General features: G+C 38.7%; 1 protein-coding gene across 3 annotated transcripts in view; it reads left to right on the plus strand.

Annotated features, from left to right (window-relative positions):
- The first annotated feature begins 2,203 nt into the window (after positions 1-2,203).
- The window catches only part of NUP107 (nucleoporin 107), a 44,395-nt gene continuing 23,880 nt past the window's right edge, over positions 2,204-22,718 (plus strand). The window contains exons 1-11 of one of the 3 annotated variants that reach the window (XM_043564927.1): positions 2,204-2,396; positions 4,631-4,722; positions 5,155-5,241; positions 6,311-6,426; positions 9,071-9,215; positions 12,076-12,179; positions 14,871-14,998; positions 15,999-16,047; positions 18,213-18,284; positions 18,690-18,778; positions 20,858-20,936. In XM_043564927.1, coding sequence (XP_043420862.1) covers positions 2,389-2,396; positions 4,631-4,722; positions 5,155-5,241; positions 6,311-6,426; positions 9,071-9,215; positions 12,076-12,179; positions 14,871-14,998; positions 15,999-16,047; positions 18,213-18,284; positions 18,690-18,778; positions 20,858-20,936 — 969 coding nt within the window. In that variant the 5' untranslated portion in view covers positions 2,204-2,388. Of the gene's footprint in view, positions 2,397-4,630; positions 4,723-5,154; positions 5,246-6,286; positions 6,427-9,070; positions 9,216-12,075; positions 12,180-14,870; positions 14,999-15,998; positions 16,048-18,212; positions 18,285-18,689; positions 18,779-20,857; positions 20,937-22,718 lie in introns of those variants that run through there. The other 2 variants (XM_043564929.1, XM_043564928.1) reach the window with 2 other exon arrangements.

A 22,718-nucleotide genomic window follows, 5' to 3' on the forward strand; every position in this document is an offset into this window, starting at 1 on the left:
ATTGTGTGCCTTATGGTCAATCGCTTCGAGTACATTATATGAATAGAACACATTGGAATTCAGTTGCCAGGGGACGCACGGCAAGAACCTGAACCACTGGCTCACGCTGTGAATAACTTTGCTCCAGCACCACAAAATCGTTAGAACCAGATTTCACCTTCAATAAGAGAACAAGAACCAGATTGCACCTTGAATAAGAGAATAAGGAAAATTAGGAGACAGGATGAATGAGAGAGCACCAGGGTGGGGACTCATTAAGTAGATAATTGAAAGAGGAGACTCAATGACTACCATGTGAAGGTGTACATTTGGCATCTTGTCATTAATCTTTGCGACAACGGTGATAAAGGTGGTATTTCCATTTTACAGATGAGGGGGAATACGCGTGGAGGGTTTGTGCCTAGATGGAATCCAAGGGCACTTTTTTTTTTCTCCAAATGTCACTATGGTCATGATGTGGGAAACAAAGGCAAGTGAAAAATTAAATTTCCTTACTGTCTACAGCCCGTTGACAAGTCCTTGAAACAGGCAGAGTGACCTCCCTCTAGGAGCTTGATGATGACACTTTGCTGAGGGCAAAAGGCAATCTTAGCTTAACATTATCCTGACCTCAAGATCCTTTAGTCTACTTTAACATATAAAAATTCCTTTCCAAACTTCCTTTATTTCTACCCGCCCCCCGTTATGTTAGCAATCATCCTCCAAGCTTATGGCCTACTGATATACATCTGAAGGGTCTCATGACTGAGTTTTGACTAAATAGTAATAAATGAACTTTTCCTAACGATAGCTAGCCCCCTCCAGGTCCTGGAAACCTTGCTTCCAAAAATCCATAGAGACTTATGCTATTCCTAACCCCCTCATAATTTGAAGGTATATAATTAGTCACCCATCACAACCCTAGGGCAGCCTTTTCTGCCCACAGGTCCGTTCCCAAGGTTTTAATAAAACCACCTTTTTGCACTGAAGACATCTCAAGAATTCTTTCTTGGCCATGGGCTCTGAACTCCAACACTTCCACATCAGTCTTAATGGGAATCCAGTACGAAGAGGCCTTCCCCGTACATTACCCAGGATTGCAGCAGAATGTAAATGGGTAAGGCAAAGCTTTGATTCCTTCAGCGCAGGAATATACTACTTTTTGCCTATCCAGGCACTTTGAAATAGAGGCCAATTCTATCACCCTTTATGCTTTGTTTGTATCAAGTTATTAAATTCCAGTTAGTTAACATATAGCGTAATATTAGTTTCAGGAGTAGAATTTAGTGATACATCACTTACATATCACTCTTTATGCTTTTTCTTTTAATGTTTATTTTATGTACTTATTTTTTTAATATTTATTTATTTTGGGGAGCTAGAGAGACAGAGTGCAAGCAGGGGAGGGTTTGAGAGAGAGGAAGAAACAGAATCTGAAGCAGGCTCCAGGCTCCGAACTGTCAGCATACAGCCCTACGCGGGGCCTGGACCCACAAAGCTCAGGATCATGACCTGGGCGGAAGTCGGATGCTTAACCCACTGAGCCACCCAGGTGCCCCTTTTAATGTTTATTTTTGAGAGAGAGAGCCAGAGAAGGAGAGACTGAGCCAGCAGGGGAGGGGCAGAGAGAGAGAGAGGGAGTCAGAGGATCCGAAACCGGCTCAAACTTACAACCCAGGAGATCATGCCCTGAGCCAAAGTCCAATGCTTAACCAACTGAGCCACCCAGGCACCCCGCTCTTTATGGTTTCTAAGGCGAGTGATCTTTTTCTCCTTAATAGGGAAAAATACCAAGTTCAAGAAAAACAAAGAGCCATTACAGAAAACAATATCAAGAAGTGTAGGGGGTTTACGCTACAATTCAAACAAGATGAGTTGAGTGAGACTGGCAGGGACCCCGGAGGTGGAGGGGAGAGCCTGCATGTCTGAATTCAGGGTCCAGGTTCCTTCTCAGTCCCGGCCTCCTGAGAATACCAGGAAATGACCGCACATTTCTCTAGACTATCAATACAAGCCAAGTTTCCCTCTAGGATAACCTGGCGCCTGGCCCACGCCCACAAATGCCAGTCAGGCAAAGCGGCAGCGTCGCCACACCGCTAAACCTACCGGCCCCGCCCCTGCCCCGCCCCCTCAGCCCTGCCCGGCTCAGCCCGGTCCCGTCAGACGCCTTCGCACTGAAGCACAACCTTCGCGCCTGCGCAGACCGGACCTGCGGCAGTAAGGCGGAAGTCGTCGCGCGTGCGCTCAAGGGGAAAGGTGTTTCTTCCTCCCTCCCCTTTTTTTCTAAGACAGCTTAGCTAGGACTTGCTTCCGGGTCGAAGGATTTGCTTCCGGAGAGCGGGAAGGCTGAAACGCGGTGGTTAAGCTGGAGTCGAGTTGGCGAGCTTCTCGGTGGAGAAGGCTGTGGCCATGGACAGGTCAGTTGAGGTGGTGGTAATGGTTAAGCTAGGACACTTGCCCTTCCTGCTTGTAGGGCTGAACTAAATAGTCGAAGCCCGACTCCCACAGGAAGCCAGGAAGGCCCGGGTGCTAACCCCAGGACTCCTTCCCCGGGCTGGGAGTCTCTGCAGATGATGGAAGAAAGGCAGCTTGGGTCGGGAATGGATACGGACAGTGATCATCCCTTGCGTTTTCGCGGCAGCTGTGCCACCTGTTCTGCGTTTTGGGGCAACGTTTTTCATTGCTGGGGTGGGCGGAATAGGAGGTGGTCTGGCTTTCGACATGCCGACTGACTTGACCGAGATCACAAAGCCAGACAGTGACGGAACTGGGATCTCAGCCCAGACTTTCTGATACAAGTTCCAGCATCAGGTAGTTACAGAATTAAAGTCTTTCTATGACCCTGGCACTATGCTAGCCTCCTGCTATACAGGTGAGTTTTTCCTGTTCTTGGCCTCTGGGAATTAGTTGTAGTGGAGGAGACAATGGAGCAGTGCAAAATGATGTGTTTTAACTTTTCTGTGGGAAGAGAAAATGAGGATGCGATAAAAGTCTCTCTGCCACGGGATCTATCAGGAAGACTTCTCAAAGGAGGTAACTCTCTAGTTGGCCTGAATAATAGCTAACATTGAGTGCCTTAAATGCTTTGTTATTACCATATATATTGTATTAGCTAATTTAGTCTTCCTACAATCCTATGAGGATAGGTACTCTGATCCTCTTTTCATAGATTACACTGGGGCTAAAAGAGTTTAAGAACTTGGTGACAGTTAGGAAGCTAATAAGTAGAAGAACCAAGTTGCCCACCTGATATATGTGTCTCCAGACTCCAGGAGGCTCTTTGGTGAGTAAGTGTTCACCAGGTGGATGAGAGGGGCAAATGTAGGCTTCTGTAGAAGAAACATCTACAGGGTGCAAGAATATGAAAAGGAAGGCATTGTGTAGCTAAATGGTCACATGCAATGTATGTTTGTATGAGGATGTTTGTGGTTGAATATAAGACTGAACTGGTAAGTCGGGGGTTAGATTGTAAAAATAAAGGAAATTTGGACTTGATTCTATAGGCTTCAGAGCTATCTTAAGATTTTGAGTGGAGGAAAAAGCATGTTAGATTCTTGTCTCAAAATACAGGTCTTTTTTTTTGTTTTTAATGTTTATTCTTTTGTTAGAGAGAGAGACAGAGCATGAGTGGGGGAGGGTCAGAGAGAGAGGGAGACACAGAATCTGAAGCAGGCTTCTAGCTCTGAGCTGTCAGCGCAGAGCTGGACACAGGGCTCAAACTCACGAACCATGAGACTGTGACCTGAGCCGAAGTCAGATGCTTAATCGACTGAGCCACCGGGCGCCCCTCAAAATATAGGTTTTTTAATTCACACGATTTATTTTCTAGACCTTGAGCTGAGAACAACGGGAGATCAGGGCAACTGCAATAGTACTGAGACAGGAGATGCCATTAGTGTACTCTGGGGAGAAATAACTTGAAGAGTCATTTCTCCAATTTATTAGAATTCTTTTTTATTAATTTTTTTTTTCAATGTTTATTTATTTTTGGGACAGAGAGAGACAGAGCATGAACAGGGGAGGGGCAGAGAGAGAGGGAGACACAGAATCGGAAACAGGCTCCAGGCTCCGAGCCATCAGCCCAGAGCCCGATGCGGGGCTCGAACTCACAGACCGCGAGATCGTGACCTGGCTGAAGTCGGACGCTTAACCGACTGCGCCACCCAGGTGCCCCTAGAATTCTTTTTTAATTAGCTTCCCATCTCACCAGTCCCAACAACAGATTTTATTTTTCGTAGTACCCATGGTTTGAAGAATTTTGGGAACTGCGGAATATTCTTTTAAGAGATGGTTCCTGCAATTTCAGGGAACTCCTCAATTCAACCAAGGAAAGACCTGCCTTCATGAAGCAATTATGTAAAACAGTGCTATGATATAGATGCCAAGTGTTGAAATCATTCCATAGGTGAGAATAACATAGTGAGTGCTAGAAACTCAAAGATGCCTGTGCAGGAAAAATTTGAGAAGTGGACTTTGAGGGATAAGCAGGGTTTGGAATCAAAGAGCGCTGTTAACCAAAAGGTCAAAGACTTGGCTACTGGGATGATGTATGCTTTGACTGACCCAGGGTCTTTTGCTCCAGTCATGATAGAGTTCTTTGCAAATGGTACATTATCATTTCACTCACATGAACTTAATTATACTGTTTTAGGAGCGGCTATGGAGAGATGTCATCTCCTGTGATCCGAGAGGCAGAAGTGACTCGGACTGCACGGAAACAGAGTGCTCAAAAAAGAGTTTTAAGTATCCTTTACGTTGTAAGCATCATTATTCAAATTACAGCATGCTTGGAATCAGACTTATAGAATTTTCTTTTTATGAGAGATATTAGACATTCAGTATTATAATAAAATGATAGGGAAATTGTTAAAATTTGTGTTACCCTGAAAATAAGGACGTTCTTGCTATCCTGTTGTAGCTAGCTTCTGCTGAGATGAGATATCCTTTTTTTATTTGAAATCTAAGTACTCTTAGTTCAGTGTGTAGTAATATAAGACTGATATCTGAGAAATTAAGCGGTAGAGGGAGTGATTTACTCTTTGCATAGAAAAAGTGGTAGCCATCAAAATCTTGTTGAAAAGTGTATTCAAATATTTTATATAGGGTAAATATGGTTGATTCTAACTTTAATGGTGTTTTTTTTGTATGGAAAACTTTTCTTAACTCTTCCTATAGTTCGGCCATCCCAAGATGAAATTTTTGCTAATACTACACCAAGAAACCAGGTTATCCCTCGAACTCCCAGTTCGTTTCGACCACCTTGTAAGATTTTTTTTTGATTTTTTTTTTTTTTTTTTTTTTTTTTTTACTGTTTTATTTATTTTCAAGAGACAGTGTGAGCCGGGGAAGGGCAGAAAGAAAGGGAGATAAAGGATCCAAATTGGGCTCTGTGCTGACAGCAGCAAGCCTGATGCGGGGCTCTAACTCATGAACTGTGAGATCATGACCTGAGCTGAAGTGTGATGCTCAACTGACTGAGCCACCCAGGTGCCTCATAAGAATTTTTGCTTTTAAAGCATTTAATAATATAGTAATATATATTAATATGTACAAATATATAACAAGTATTTGTTATATATATAAATATTATGTACAATATATAATATATAGTTATATATATATAACAAGTATTTGTCATATATATTTATATATGTTAAATATACATAGTATTTAATAACATTAATATAATATTTAATAATAGTAATAGCTATATGTTAAAGCTTACAGTACACGTGATAATCTTTGGTTACAATATCAATAGTTAAGAACAAATAATAATGATTGCATTACTATTTGTTGAACCCTTACCATGTGTGAGGCACTATACTTTACATAAATACACAATAACTGTGATGTAGGTATTCTATCTCTATTTTACCAAAACTGAAATCGAGACGTGGAGAAGTTATTCAATGAGGATAGCATGGCTAAGCATATATGTAAGTGATGGAACCAAAATTCAGACAATGATCTGTTTACTTCAAAGCCTGTGCCCTTTACACTAAACTACCTCTTCAGTATTTGTAAAATTGGAATATGAATAATCCATGGACCCATTAGTGTCTTTCTTTTTTTACTACTTAGTCATGTTATAATGAAAGCATCGCTGTTTGCAGTAAAAGATTTTCCTGCTGGGCTCACTAGTACCAAAAGATCAAGTTTACAAAAATAAGTTAAATCTTCATATCATGGAAATGTTAATATTTAAAGGATTTACTTGGTTAGAATCTAAATAATTAGAAACAAAGTTATTTATTGGTGGTTTGATTGTTTTGTTTTCATGATCAATGTTCATGCACTTTGGATTCTTTTTCTAACCTCTTGTTTGTAGTTACTCCACCCAGCCGAAGCTTACTGAGGCATCCAGATGTTTCCTGCATTCTTGGAACAGGAGGGAGGTCTCCCCGGCTTACACAGTCTTCAGGGTTCTTGGGAAATCTGTCTATGGTATGTGGAAAAATGGGGTAAAAATTTCCCCCTTTTCATATAAGTAAGATATTGAGCTTAAAAGCCTTTAGTGAGGTTTGAAGTCATAGTCCTCAAAAGAGTTAACTAGGTAGGTTACGTAGATTGAAATTGTATTTTGGTTAGGCTTTCAGAAAACTGAAAACCTTAAGCATCTCCTGTCATAGTTGGAAACTGTAATACCAGCAACATTTGGGTGCAGATAGAATGTGTTAATCTGACAGTCTGCTCCTCTGAAGAAATACTTGATTGGTTGCTGACGAGCCCTGTTTTGAAGCATAGAAGAGTAGGAAGCCAAGAGAAATGGATGAAGAGTATCATAAGGAAGAGAGACAATGCATTAAAGGAAAGAAAAGAGAAAATGTTGGAAAAAGTAGATGAGACACTCTTTAGAAATCACTGTGTGGTACAGTATTGAAAATAGAAGAAATGTCATATAAACATACAGAATGACTAGGTGTTCAAAATACCCTATAAAAAAGAAAGGATTCAATCTAATAAGAGAAGGAAACAGAAGAGTTCTGTTGGAATAGTAGAGGATGATGGAAAATTTAGTGCTAAAAACAAAATAAAAACAGTTCTGTGTTTGGCTCTGTGCTTATTAAAAGGGCACAGCGATTTTTTTTTTAAGTTTATTTACATTGAGAGAGCAAGCAGAGGAGGGGCAGAGAAAGAATCCCAAGCAGGCTCCACACTTGTGAGTGCAGAGCCCGACATGGGCTCCATCTCACAAACTGCAGATCATGACCTGAGCCGAAATCAAGTCAAACACTTAATTGACTGAGCCACCCAGGCGCCCCAGAAAAGTCACAGGGATTTTTGCACACATTTGAAATTGTCCAGATTAGGTGTTTTCTGAAGAATGGTTTAGCTTGTTAAACCTCTCCTTAAAAGGATAAATTGATTTGTTAAATACTTCTTATTGTTTTACGGATTTTTAGAATGTTAATGTCTAACAATGATATAGTCATTGAATAATTTTACGCTGCTTTTGAATCTGGTTATGTTAGCAGCATTTATCTTATTTTGCTTAAAAACATGAGTGAATTGACTGCATCTGGGGTTAAACAAAAGAAGATGACTTATTATTTATTGCTTCAGAACTGCAAGATTAATAGTAAGATTTCTAGTCTCTTAAAGCCCAGGACAGAGTAAATTATTAATAATATGGGCATTATAAAATGTTTGGGTTTAAATAAACATTTTTATTGTTGCTTGTGCCTGGATTTTAATAAAGACAAATTTTTAAGCCTTCAGATAGCTTTCTCTGGCTTTCAGAAGATCTTAAATAAAGGTGATTTTAAATAAAGGTGAATTTAAAAAAATGTGGGGGCGCCTGGGTGGCTCAGTCGGTTGTGCGACTGACCGGCTCGGGTCATGATCTCACGGTTTGTGAGTTCGAGCCCCACGTCGGGCTCTGCTGACAGCTCAGAGCCTGGAGCCTGCTTCGGATTCTGTGTCTCCCTCTCTCTCTGCCCCTCCCCCCCTTCATGCTCTGTCTCTCTCTGTCTCAGAAATAAATAAACATAAAAAAAAATTTTTTTTAAATGTGTTTGCACACACTTCAGACACGTCCGGAAATAGAATAAGCCCTCATGTGCTCTTTGCCCAGTTATTAATATATGGCTGATCCTATTTCATCTACGCCCACAAGTGTTTCCCCTTTGTTACTTTACACCTCCCAGATTTCATACCATTTTACCCATAAATATTTTTGTGCATATCTCTGAGACATAAGACAATTCTTTCTTTAACACAATGCCATTAACACGTCTAACTTTCCACACACGCACATACGTACACACAGAGTAATTTGTTTATCATCTTAAATATCCATTTTGTGTATATATATGTTTTCATTATTGTATATATTTTACTAAGTGTTCACATTTCCTCGGCTGTGTCAAATTTTAAGTTGGTTTGTTTAAAATTTCCTCAGTTGTGTCATGTTTTCTCAAGTCGGTTTGTCTAAATCAGGATTCAGATAAGGTAAACACACTGCATTTGCTTGATGTGGCTCATCTTTTAATCTGTAAGTTCTTCCATCACCCTTTTTGTTAGCGTTTATATGTTGAAAAAACTGGATCATTTGTCCTGTACGTTTTCCCAATAGTGAAAAACCGATGTGAACTTAGAGCAGTATGACCGCTCTAAGAGCCTTAGAGACTTAGAGCCTTATTTTACATGTTAATATCAGCTTAAATGTTACAAAATGCAGTATTTATTGCCTTTAAAAAAAAGATATGGAGGGGCGCCTGGGTGGCGCAGTCGGTTAAGCGTCCGACTTCAGCCAGGTCATGATCTCGCGGTCCGTGAGTTCGAGCCCCGCGTCAGGCTCTGGGCTGATGGCTCGGAGCCTGGAGCCTGTTTCCGATTCTGTGTCTCCCTCTCTCTCTGCCCCTCCCCCGTTCATGCTCTGTGTCTCTCTCTGTCCCAAAAATAAATAAACGTTGAAAAAAAAAATTAAAAAAAAAAAAAAGATATGGAGTGGTACAGAGAAGAAAACAGTTTATACTGTTTTTGTTTCATAAGCTGTGATTTCCTTAACAAAATAGCCATTAATGTCTTTTTTTGTACTCAGTGGCAATAGCTCATTACTTTTCTGTATCTTCCTTTTTTTTTATAGGTAACTAATCTGGATGACAGTAATTGGGCTGCTGCATTCACATCACAGCGTTCAGGACTCCTCACAAGTACAGAGTCCCACAGTGTAACAGAGGATGTAACTCTCAGTGCCGTTATGTTACGTGAGGATGATCCTGGCGAAGCTGGTAAAATGGCGTTAACTCTTTAACAGTGTAGCCTGTTGGCTTTACTAAGACCCAGGAAACTATCTCCTATTCCTGAGTGTCATTATAAAATATTTTTCATTAAGCTGATTAGTTATGGTTATGGCTGAGCCATTTGATGTAGTAGCTCTGGAAGGTTGAGAATCTCACCTTCGTTCTCAGTTGGAGCGGCATCTTGCCACTTCGTTTTTCAGTTCAAATACCTTGTTAGGTTATTAGATAAGTCTCATATCTTCATTCTTTTCGTATTTCTGTTGAAAGGGCATCTCTTTTTCTCTAGGTTTAGTTTTTATCTAATATTGACATGTTTTCACCTGGATGCTAATGCTGTCTTTTTTTCAAATAGTATGAAGACCTTTCTAGTTTCAGGTTGGTTATTACCATTCCCCTTTGGAAAGAAAAGTTTGCTTTTCATGTGCCTGTATGTATTCATTACCACATGGGATCTTCATTTTATCATCATCGTCAGCTAACGTGCCAGAGTCCGTGTGCTTACCCCTGGGTGAACATTATCTTCTGTAGGGGTCCATTGAAGAGTTACAGTAGCTATTACCGTTAGAGGGGAAAGGGAACTGCTGCTCAGAATGGGTAGCTTGCGTAAGCTCACCTGGCTGGAAAGTGATGGCACCAGGATTTGAAACTAAGCAGTTTGATTATACAGCCCTTCTCTTAACACTGTGGTAACCACTGCTTCCTTATAGTATCTGCCAGTAATAAGTACTCAGATTTTGAGTGATTTAGATATCCTTTTTACTAAATAGATAAAATAGAAAGAAAAAAAGTTCATTTTTAGTGTGAACACTGGATGAGACCTTCAATATGATACAGTACTGTAGTGGAGTGTGTATGTTTTCCCTGAGTAGAATATATCATCTTAGTATCTGTTACAACTTTCTCAGCGACTTTGTTATATGTTTAAAATACAAATCAGATATTTTAAAATTTGGCTTATATTTTTGTAGTAATTGTTGACAGATTAATAGCCAACACATCCGTGTGCTCTTAAAAGACTTGTAGGTAACAAGAGAAAAAAATACATTGAACTACATCAAAATCTAAAATTTTCATGCATCAAAAGATACAGTAAGTAGAGTGAAAAGGCAGCCCACAGAATGGGAGAATGTATTTGCAAATCCTATGTCTGATAAAAGGGTAATATCTAGAATGTAGAAAGAACTATAACGTGGGGTGCCTGGGTGGCTCAGTGGGTTAAGCGTCTGACTTCAACTCAGGTCATGATCTCACAGTTCTTGAGTTTGAGTCAGACTTTTTGACTTTTGCTTTTCTTTCTTGTGCTTTTGGTGTCATATCCAAAAAGTTGTTACCAAGACCAATGTCAAGGAGCTCTTTGCCTATATCTTTTTCTAGGAGTTTTATGGTTTCAGGTCTTAAGTTTAAGTCTCCATTCCATTTCAAGTTAATTTTTTTTTAACATTTATTCATTTTTGAGAGACAGAGTACGTGAGCTGGGGAGGGGCAGAGAGAGAGGGATACACAGGATTTGAAGCAGGCTCCAGGCTCTGAGATGTCAGCACAGAGCCCGACGTGGGGCTTGAACCCATGAACTGTGAGATCATGACCTGAGCCAAAGTCGGATGCTTAACCAACTGAGCCACTCAGTCGCCCCTTTAAAAAAATTTTTTTAATGTTTATTTATTTTTGAGAGAAGCGGAGCACAAGTTGGGGAGAGGCAGAGAGAGAGGGAGACACCGAATCCAAAGCAGGCTCCAGGCTCTGAGCTGTCAGCACAGAGTCCGACACGGGAGTTTAAACCCACAAACCGTGAGATTATGACCTGAACCAAAGTCATATGCTTAACCGACTGAGCCACCCAGGTACCCCACAAGTTAATTTTTATGAGTGGTGTAATCTAGGGGGTCCAATTTCATTTTTCCATATATGATCATCAGTTTTTCTAGCACCATTTATTGAAAAGGCTGTTCTTTCCCCAGTGAGTATTCTTGGCTCCCCTGTCAAATATTAGTTGACTATACATGTGGGAGTTTGTTTCTGGACCCTATTCTGTTCCTTGATCTATGTGTCTGTTTTTATGCCTTATCATACTGTTTTTTTTTTTTTTTTAACTTTATTTATTTTGAGAGAGAGCATGTGCACATGAGAGTGGGGGAGGGGGCGGGGAAGAGGGAGGGGGAGAGAGAATCTTAAGCAGGCTCTGTGCTGCTTGATCTCAAGAACTGTGAGATCATGACCTGAGCCGTAATCAAGGGTTGGACACTTAACAAGCTGAGCCACCCCAGGCGCCTCTCATACTGTTTTAATTACTCAAGCTTTGTAGTATAGTTTGAAATCAGGAAGTATAGTACCTCCAGCTTTGTTCTTTCTTAGGATCGCTTTGGCTATCCTGAGTTGTAGTTTTGCAAGATGAAAAGAATTCTGTGGATGGATGGTAGCCCAGCATTGTGAATGTACTTAATGCCACTAACCTGTACACTTAAAAATGGTTAAGATGGTAAATTTTGTTATGTTTATCTTACCACAGTTACAATTTTTTTTAAGTTTAATTTATTTTGTTGGGGGGGTGGGGGAAGGACGGGGAGAGAGAGGGAGAGACAGAATTCCAAGCAGACTCCACACCACCAGCACGGAGCCTGATGTAGGGCTCCAACTCATGAACTGTGAGATCATGACCTGAGCCAAGATCAAGAGTCAGACACTTAACTGACTGAGCCACGCAGGCACCCCACCACTGTTGTAATTTTTTAGAAAATACAGCAGAAAAAAAAGAGATACGTAGCTGTGTTTTTAAGTTTTCATAGAAACATAATTACCTAGGAGTATGTCACTTAACTTTCTTGTTCCTTTTCTTTTTAATGTGTTCTAGCATCCATGAGTATGTTTTCTGATTTCCTGCAGTCTTACTTGAAGCACTCTTCAAATACGGTTTTTGACCTTGTAGAAGAATATGAAAACATCTGTAGTAGTCAGGTAAGTTACTTTCACTCCATTGTTGGTCAAACTTCAGTACTCTTAGTTTTTTGAACAGCATCAACCTGTGAATTTCCATACTGTATTTAAGGGGGGAGATGTCTTAAGGGTGTAGTGGCAGGGGTAGCATGGTTGGGAGGTAAGCCAGGGCAGCTCTGCTTTTTGCTTATTGAAGGTCCATATGAGTTTTCTTTGGGAAACTGAAGGATTCTGCTACTTAAAAAAAAGGAGAATCTAGAATATACAAAGAACTCTTTATTTAAAAAAAATTTTTTTTTAAACGTTTATTTATTTTTGAGATAGAGAGAGATAGAGCATGAACTGGGGAGGGTCAGAGAGAGAGGGAGACACAGAATCGGAAACAGGCTCCAGGCTCTGAGCTGTCAGCACAGAGCCCGACGCAGGGCTTGAACCCACGAACTGTGAGATCATGACCTGAGCTGAAGTCGGACGCTTAACCGACTGAGCCACCCAGGTGCCCCTACAAAGAACTCTTTAAACCCAATAATTAGAAAATGAACATCCAATTAAAAAAACAGACAAAACACATTAACAGACACCTCACCAGAGAAAATCTACAGATGGCAAAAAAGCATGTGAAAAGGTGTTCAACATCATATGTCATCGTGGAATTGCAAATTAAAATCATGAGATGTCATACGCCTAGTAGAATGGCAAAGGTCCCCAACACCTATCAATACCACACGCTGGCAAGGATGTGGAGCAGCAGTCAGTCTCATTCGTTGTTGGTGGGAATGCAAAACGGTAGAGTCACTTTGCAAGACACTTTCTCAGTTTCTTAGAAACCTGAACATAGTCTTATCATATGATTCCACAACATTCATACTGTGGTATTTACCAAAACGAGTTAAAAACTTAGGCCCACACAAAAACCTACATATAAATGTATGTAGCTTTTTTACATATAGCAGCTTTATTTGTCATTGCCTAAATTCAGAAGCAACCTGGTTGTCTTTTAGTAAGCGAATGGATAAATCAACTGTGTGTATCTAGACAATGGAATATTGTTTAATGCTAAAAAGAAATGAGCCATCAAGCCATGAAAAGACAAGGATGAACCCTAAGTGCATATCAGTAAGCTAAAGAAACCAATTCAAAAAGGCTACATATTACATGAATCCAACTAAACAATATTCTGGAAAAGGCAAAACTTTGGAGAGAGTGAAAAGATCAGTGGTTCCCAGAGGGTGGGGGAATATAAGGATGAAAAGTAGAACCTGGTAGATGTTTAGGGGAGTGAAACTGTATGAGATAATGGTGGTGGATACATGTCATTTATGTCAAAACCTGTAGAATATACAACACCAAGAATGAACCCTTATGTAAACTATGGACTTTGGATGATAATGACATGTCAGTGTAGGTTCATGGTTGTAACAAATGTTCCACTCTGGTGCTGGATCCTGATAGGCAGAAAGCGATGGGAACCTGTACTTTCCACTCAGTTTTGCTGTAAACCTAAATCTGCTCTAAAACATTAAGTCTGTTTTTTTAAAAAGGAAGAAGGAAGAGGAAGAGCATTTGGCTGGCTCAGTTGGAAAAGCATGTGACTCTTGATCCTTAGGGTCATGAGTTCAAGCCTCATGTTGGGTGTAGGGATTACTAAAAAAATAAGCAAATAAATAAATGGACTTTATTACATTCAAGAATGATTACAATATAATAGCCAACATTTCTTGATCGTTTAATATTGTTTCAATAACCAATCTCTGAATTGTTCCATTATAAAAGCAGTAACTTCATTAAATAACTGAAGCAGTAACGGTCACTTAGTGAATTACTAGAGTTAGGGTTCCAATAGAAAATAATGAGAAGTACTGATAACACTTTTATTAAACACTGGCCTTAAGACAAAAGTAACATTATTTTGTGAGTACTTTTTAAAGAGAGGGAAAAGGTGTTGTGGTGGTAATGATTCTTCATGTTCTGAATGAGAGCAATTCTGTGTCTGAATTTCACTTCAGAAGATTAAGAGGTACTGTTCAAAACCTTTGAGAAAGGTTTCCTTTACCCTGGATTCTTAAACCTTCTGATAAATAATTTTGTGTGTGTTTTTGGGGAGAACATCCGTGCTGTTCGTTAGATTTTCACATAATGCCTCAACCTGAAAAAGGTTAAGAACTCTGGTTTTAGAACAAGGAGGGGACTTCGGTTAAGTTGTGGTTAGCAATGACAGTGTTTTAGTACCAATCTTAAAATATTTTTCTTGATTTGATATATGTTATAAATTTTTCAGGCATAAATTGAAGATAACTTTATTTTCAATTTTCATTGCTATGCTGTTAGTCCATGTTATCATTTTGTCAGGAATAGGTTAGATTTGGTTTATCTTGTGGTTAGATATAGGTTAGATTTGTCAGGAATAGGTTAGATTTAGCTTATAAAAGAAGAAAAAAATGTGTCCATGGCTGTTCTTGTTTAATCTGAAATTTGGAGTATATTAAACTTTTACATATATACTCACATAAACACACCTTACTTCAAATTAAGACCATTTTGAGTGGGAATGTTATATTTCCATTCAATTTAAAAAAGGCAATAGATAGGAAAAATTCATACTCTAAATGTGTGTGTGTGTATATGTTTAGTTTTAGAGCTGTGCATTTGAAGAATACGCAGTTATGGCTCAGAATGATAGAAAACCTCTTTACATCTGTGTCTTTACGTTAGGTGAATATACTGAGTAAAATAGTGAGCCGAGCAACACCTGGACTTCAGAAGTTCTCAAAAACAGCCAGTATGCTCTGGCTTCTTCAACAGGAGATGGTCACATGGAGGCTGCTGGCTTCTCTGTATAGGTAAAGTTGTGTAGGCCTCATAAGTGAAATAAACACAAGGTAACCAATAGGCAAATTAATTTAAACATGGTTTGTCTTTTTAATGTTTATTTATTTTACAGGGGGAGAGAGAGAGAGAGAGAGAGAGAGAGAGAGAGAGAGAGAAATCCCAAGCAGGCTCCACGCTGTCAGCACAGAGCCTGACATGGGGCTCAGTCCTAAGAACTGTGAGATCATGACCTGAGCCACCCAGGCCCCCAAATAGGCAAATTAATTTAAAAGTTAGAGTAGGATGTGTGGAAATAGGTTCTACTATCTTTGGTACTTACTGTTTCTAACGCCTCATCATTAGATGATTATCAGGAGTGAGTTAGGAGGGAAGAGGGGAATATTAGATCAAAAAGCTGGTAGCTCCCAAAAATAAGATCAGGAAACTACTGAAAATACTGCAGTACTTAGGATAGACAAGAAAAAGAACTCTGCTTTGGATTCTGTGTCTCCCTCCCTCTCTGCCCCTCCCCTGCTCATTCTCTCTCTCTCTCTCAAAAATAAATTAACAGTAAACAATTTTAAAGAAAAGGAACTGAAAAATAGACTTCATATAAAGTGGCAGTTTGAAAGAAGTTAACCAAATATTCCTTCTCTCAGATGCTCAGTGGTTTTGCCTCTCATTCTGCTGCTTTCTCACTGTGATGAGAAAATCCCGAAAGAAAATTAGATTGTATAATTTTTGCCATGTGAAAACAATTATATTAGAAAGTTCAGTGTGTGCCTTAGCAGGTAGCCAGGAAAGACTTTGCAGTGTCTGTTTTTAGTAAATATCAGATTTGCTCAGATGTCAATATCCGATCCAGAAGGTACTTACTACTTGTATCTTTGTTTCAAAAGAATGATTAAGTTTATTGGAAGCTCAACTTGTTTATGCTGGAGAGAATGTAGGTTTGTGTATATATATAGTTTAAAAGGTGATTTCATATATTTATGCAATTTAAGCCTTTTTCATTTTGTTATTTTTCCTCAGAGACAGAATACAGTCTGCATTAGAAGATGAAAATATGTTTGTACTTAGTGTAAGTTTAAGATTAATTTTTTTCCTTTATAAATGTTTAAAACTTAAAATGGTTTTTAATAATAGGATTTGATTTCTGACCCTCCATCTTGAGTTTCTTCATTTAAAAAATTTTACAAGTAAAAGATACAATCTCATAAAGTAATCAAATATTAATTTATATTATAGGGTAAAAGGTAAAAGTCCTCTTTTATCCCTTACTGTTCTAACAATTTGCGACCAGACACTTTTCTGTGCATCTTTATATGTATATATACACACGGTTGTGTGTGTGTGTGTGTGTTTTAATGTTTACTTATTTTGAGAGAGTGTGTGCACACGAGAGGGAGAGAGTATGTGTGTGACAGGGGGGAGAGAGTATCTCAAGCATGCTGTCAGCACAGAGTTCCAGTTTGGGGCTCAAAATCAAGAGTCAGAGGCTTATCTGACTGAGCCACACAGGCGCCCCATGGGTTTGTTTTATTTTTTTAACATATAGTATGATTTCATTTATACATTATACTAAGAGTTTCTTTTTTAATCACCAATATTTGTTTTTTCTGTCAGTTCATGTAGGTTTACCTTATTTTTTCATAATATGCCAGAACTGAAATTTTTTTAGACATTCTGATAGACATATTTAGGTTGTTTCCACTATTTCTGCTGTAGCAATCAGTAAGGCAGTGAACATTCTAAATCGTATTTATCTATGTATTTCAATATTTCCTACATTTCTGGAAGTGAAATTGGGTCAAAATTTGATAGATTGTCATCTTGCCTTCCTAATGCAGTGTACTAACAATGGGTGAAAATGCTTCCTCTAACTCATTTGATGGTGCCAATTGGAGATTAGGTGTGTCACTTTAATGTGTATGTTATCGATTATTAGCAAGGTGGAGTGTTCTTCATTTTTAAAAAAACATTTTTTTTTTTAACGTTTATTTATTTTTGAGAGACCGAGTGCTAACAGGGGAGGGTCAGAGAGAGAGGGAGACACAGAATCTGAAGCAGGCTCCAGGCTCTGAACTGTCAGCACAGAGCCCGACACGGGGCTCAAACCCACGAACCATAAGATCTAGACCTGAGCTGAAGTCGGACGCTTCACCGACTGAGCCACCCAGGCACCCCTAGTATTCTTCATTCTTTAGCCTTAATATTCTTTTTTTTTTTTTTTCAACGTTTATTTATTTTTGGGACAGAGAGAGACAGAGCATGAACGGGGGAGGGGCAGAGAGAGAGGGAGACACAGAATCGGAAACAGGCTCCAGGCTCCGAGCCATCAGCCCAGAGCCCGACGCCGGGCTCGAACTCACGGACCGCGAGATCGTGACCTGGCTGAAGTCGGACGCTCAACCGACTGCGCCACCCAGGCGCCCCAAGCCTTAATATTCTTACATGAATTCTGTAATCATACACTTTGCTCATTTTCCAATTATTGTTTTCTCTTGTATGTGTTAAAGATAGTCCTCCTTTTACTTGTTCAGTTTTGTTTAAGGGGTCTTTGTCAAGTAGACATTCCCATTTTTATATGATCACATCTGTGAAGTTTTCCTTGATCATTCATTATCTTGTGTCTTGTTAAGGAAAGCCCTTGGATTGTAAAATTTTATTACCTATCAACTTCTGGTATGTAGAATGAAAGAGTTTCAAGTTTTTATTATTTTTTTCAAATTTTTATTTCAATTCTCCTTAGTTAACATATGGTGTAATAATTGTTTTCAGGAGTAGAATTGAGTGATTCATCACTTATGTATAATACCCAGTGCTCCACACAGTTTTGTCCTTAATGGCCAGCACCCATTTAGCCCAGCCCCACCCAAGAGTTTAGAAGTTTTTAAATGTTCACTTTCTGATAATGTCACATGATTGCATCCTGCCGTTTACTATGATTTTTTTTGCTTGTTTCATTTTGTTCTGTGTTTTGTTTTCCCTAAACATCTCTGAGGAAGTAGAGTTTTAAAATTCCACGAATAGCTAAAGAATGAAAGTATCAAGAACAGCTGCAGATTGATCTAGCAGTTTGAAATTCGCTTAAGAAAAATTTTCACACATGAATGTACAGATCTGCTGTGTGGTTAAATGTTTATGGGTAATTGAATACATGTCAGGTTCACCTTTTCCTTTCTATTAAAATAATATCCTTAGAACATCTTTTTTTTTTCTTTCTTTAAATAATTTTTTTAATAGGCTCTTAATGCCAGTGAGAAAGTGGTGGTGGAAACATTATTTCAGAGAGATCCACTTGTCCGACAAAGTCAGGTAAGATTAGAATTTTAAAATATTTTTTTATGAAGCATGGAGAAAAGGTAAATGACACACAAAGAACTGAAACCTTTTTAAATTTAAAACTTAAAAAAACTGTTTTTCTTTTTGATGTTTTTGCTTACAGTTAAAAGGAGTTAAGAACCTTGTTCTTCAGTTTTCAAATGAATAGCCCTAGCATTTCCAGGAATAGCTTTTTAAGAACTGTATTATTCCTATAGAACATTTCATTCTTTTGCTATACTTATGTATCTTAAAAAAGCAAAAATAGTGGTTGAAAAAATTGTTAGTTGGTATTTTTTAATCAGAAACATTTTGAATTAAGGATGGAAGTACCATTTCAAGTAAAACAGTAACAGATTTTATAGTTAATGGTCTTTTTTTTTTTTTTCCCTTTCCTAGCTGGTGGTGGATTGGCTAGAGAGCATTGCCAAAGATGAAATTGGAGATTTTTCTGATAACATTGAGTTTTATGCAAAATCAGTTTATTGGTAAGTTACTAAACACTTTTTCTTGAAGTCACTCAGTGTTGGTTTTGTTTGTTTATCTTTCAGCAAATATTTAAATTCAGTCTGTCAGCAAAGCAGACAAAAACCCTGCCTTTATGGGAGGGAGTTAGACCACAAATATTTAGACCACTCCTATTTAAGGGAGTTAGACCACAAATAAATATTTAGCCTGTTGGGCAATTAGAGCTTTGAAAAAAAGAGAGTTGATGGGTAGAAGATGACAGTGGGTACAACTTTAAATAGAAGAGTAATCAGAACAGGCCTCTTCTAAGGAAGTAACAGGTAATGAGTGAGAGGAGGCAAAACATGCAAAAATTTGGGAGACAAGTTGTTCCAGACAGGAACAGAAACTGCAAAGATCCTGAAAACAAACTATTTATGCAAGGAGGCCAGTCTGAACACAGCAAAGGAAAGTATGGTAGGAAATGAGATTGAAGAGAGTCAACTCATATGGGACTTTTATAGGCAGGCTAGGGTAAGGCTGTGGGACCTTATTTTAAATGTAATTTGATTATCAAGAAGATACTTCTGTTATGTTTCTAGCTACTTGGGCTTTTTTGAAAAACTTTGGTCACTACATCCTTTAATACTTCTAAATTATTTTAGGACCTTGAAACCAAAAAGCATCCCTAAGTTAAAGGGACAGTTTATATTAAGACTTGAAGAAACTGTTCAGATTGCATTTGAATTCAGTAACATTATGCCTGTACAAAGTCTGCAAGTCAATTCTTATATCTTTTCTGTGCTTAACTAGGAAATTAGTGCTATTTCAGTGGTTGTCAAAAATTAAATCTTGAGTAGTTGTGATTTTTCTGGGAGAAAGAAATTTTCATTTAAAATTGAAAAAGTTAAGGTAAATGTCTTCGCACATTTTTGATGAGTTAGTCTTTTCTTACTGATCAGTGTAACAGAATAGAACTGTAAAACAGACCCACACTTAGATGGTCAGTTAGTGTTCAATAAAGGCATCTAAGCAATCCAATGAGGGAATGAATGTCTTTTCAACAAACCTTGCAGAAAAATGAGATATCATGCAAAAAACACCTCCCTCACACCATACCCAATATTTAATTCAAGATGGATCATAAAAGCTAAAACCACAGAGCTTTTAGAGGAAAACATAGGATATCTTTGTGACTTGTGGATAGGCAAGAGTAAGAAAGATCATAGGAAGCAATAATTGGGAAAGATTGATTCGATTTCATAAAATGAAAAACTACTCATTAAAGACATCATTAAGAAATGAGAGAGGGCGAGCCACAGACTAGAAGAAAAGTGTAAGACTTGTAGCTGATAAGAGAACAACAACTCAATAATAAAAATATAATGTAGTAAAAGAAAAAAGGGCGGGGGACAAAGATTTGAACAGATAAGCTCACAAAAGCAGACAGATGAGTGGCCAATAAAGACATGAAAACATGTTTAGCATCGTTAGTCATCTGAGCTAAAATGCCTCTTAAAAAAATTTTTTTTAGGGGCGCCTGGGTGGCGCAGTCGGTTAAGCGTCCGACTTCAGCCAGGTCACGATCTCGCGGTCCGTGAGTTCGAGCCCCGCGTCGGGCTCTGGGCTGATGGCTCGGAGCCTGGAGCCTGTTTCCGATTCTGTGTCCCCCTCTCTCTCTGCCCCTCCCCCGTTCATGCTCTGTCTCTCTCTGTCCCAAAAATAAATAAACGTTGAAAAAAAAATTAAAAAAAAAAAAAATTTTTTTTTAAATATTTATTTATTTTGAGAGAGAGAGAGCAAGCAAGCATGAGTGGGGGAGGGGCAGAGAGAGAGAGAGAGGGAGACACAGCATCCGAAGCAGGCTCCAGGGTCTGAGCTGTCAGCACAGAGCCTGACATGGGGCTTGAACCCACGAACCTCAAGATCGTGACCTGAGCCGTAGTCGGTCGCTTATCCGACTGAGCCACCCAGGTGCCCCTAAAATGCCTCTTTATATTTAGCATTTTTGCCTGATTTTCTGAGTTTGTACTCTCTTTTTCTACTTTGACTTGATTTTATTTCCTTAAATAAACATATTAAAGTTACTCCTTTTAAAAATGTTATATTTTTTCTTGCAGGGAAAATACTCTGCATACCCTGAAGCAGCGGCAGCTGCCTTCTTACATAGGAAGTGTCCGTCCCCTTGTCACTGAATTGGTAAGTTTCTTTGAAATGAAAGTTGTCTTCAAGGTTTTGTGTTTGTTTTTATTTTTATTTTTATTTTTTTATTTATTTTGTGTGTGTGTGTGTTTGTTTTTTAAAGGCTGAGAATTTTCTTCATAGGGATCCTTGTTTTGGTTTCCTAAAGATTTGTATATACTGTTTACCACTAACTACTTGGTTGCCTTTGAATTTGATGGAATGTATTTGAACATTTGAACCTATTGCCTATGAATCATAAATTGTAAAAGAAGGTAGAGAAAGTGATTTGCCAGCTTTAAAAACAAATTAATTTTGGTCTTACAGTAAGGTTTGACTCTTCAACTTTAAAGTGATGACTCATGAAGCCTCTTACATATAAAAAGTGGCGGGGGGGGGCGGTGGGGGAGGAGAGGGGAGCGTTGCATAAGCTTGAGGTTAGAAAGGCCATTCTAGGATATGAGTAATAGGAATAACAATAGATTTGAAAAGAACAGGAGTCTAATTCTTGTAGAAATAAAGAAAGAGAGGTTTGTGACAGGTGGAAACATGTGCACTAAATGTTTATAATGAAAAGTAGGAGAAGTAAGTAACAGATGGAAAAATTGACAGAATTCTTTGGGAGCAAAAGTGGTTTTGATGAGAATTGTTTGGAGGCTACTGGAAGAACTTGAAATAAATCATAGCTAAATCACCCTGTAGCAAACAACTAAAAATCATTTACTTTTAACATGTGGAAAGTGGTGATTTCCTTTTTGCCAGAAAGAGACCATGTTCCAAAACTGAATGATTGTATCGGTCCACAAAATACTTGTGAAAGTAGCCATTTCACCTATAATGTACTTTATTTTCTGAATTGATATATTACCATACATAAGAGTAGCATTTAAAATAAGAGTCGCATTAAAATCGTTTTTCAGTTAGGGGCACCTGGCTCGCTCAGCTGGTTAAGCATCCGACTCTTGGTTTTAGCTCAGGTCATGATCTCACAGTTCGTGGGGTTGAGCCCTGCGTCAGGCTCTGTGCTGACAGCAAGGTGCCTGCTTGGGATTCTCTCCCTCTCTCTTTGCCCCTCCCCTGTTCGTGCATACGCGTGCTCTCTTTCTCAAAATAAATAAACGTTTTCAAAAACTAAAATAGTTTTTCATTTAAAATTCATCATGAAGACCACTTGTGATGTTTGCTGCAAAAGTGAGGACAATATGTTATCCCAAATGTTTAAAGGCACATTTCTTTATCCATGAAAAATAATAGGTGGGAATAAACTGTTGTAGGTAGATTTATTTATTAGAAATCTGTTCTTGAAAAATTATTTTATTGGACATCAGTGTGTTTTATATGGCCTTAATCCCACTATGGCTCTCCTCTCATGTGAGAAGCACTTTCAAGTCATAGAATGTATTACTCTTCCTTCAGTGTTTCCTCTGTGCTCATTCTCCATCTAGACCTAATTCTGTTTAGGATTAACTTGGAGGTACAGTTGCTACAACAGGCTACAGCTCATGTTGTAGCATTTTTAAGAGTTGCCTGGTTTGGCTGGCATTGTGTTTCTGCCTTGTCTGACCGAAGTATGTACCTTGGTGGGCCAACAGTCTTTTTTGAATGGGCAGCAGACAGTTCTATGGCTCTCTGGAATGCTTGTGTGATGCTTCACTCCCTTCGTTACTTAACTAAATTGTAAATAAACTTATTTCAGTATATAAACTCGAGAGTTTAATCATCTCTTGGGGATGTTTAAAATGTATGTGGGTACAAAGAATTTATTGTTATTTATTTATTTGTTTGTTTGTTTGTTCGATA

Source organism: Prionailurus bengalensis, chromosome B4, assembly GCF_016509475.1.
Source record: "Prionailurus bengalensis isolate Pbe53 chromosome B4, Fcat_Pben_1.1_paternal_pri, whole genome shotgun sequence".
Lineage (NCBI taxonomy): Eukaryota > Metazoa > Chordata > Mammalia > Carnivora > Felidae > Prionailurus > Prionailurus bengalensis.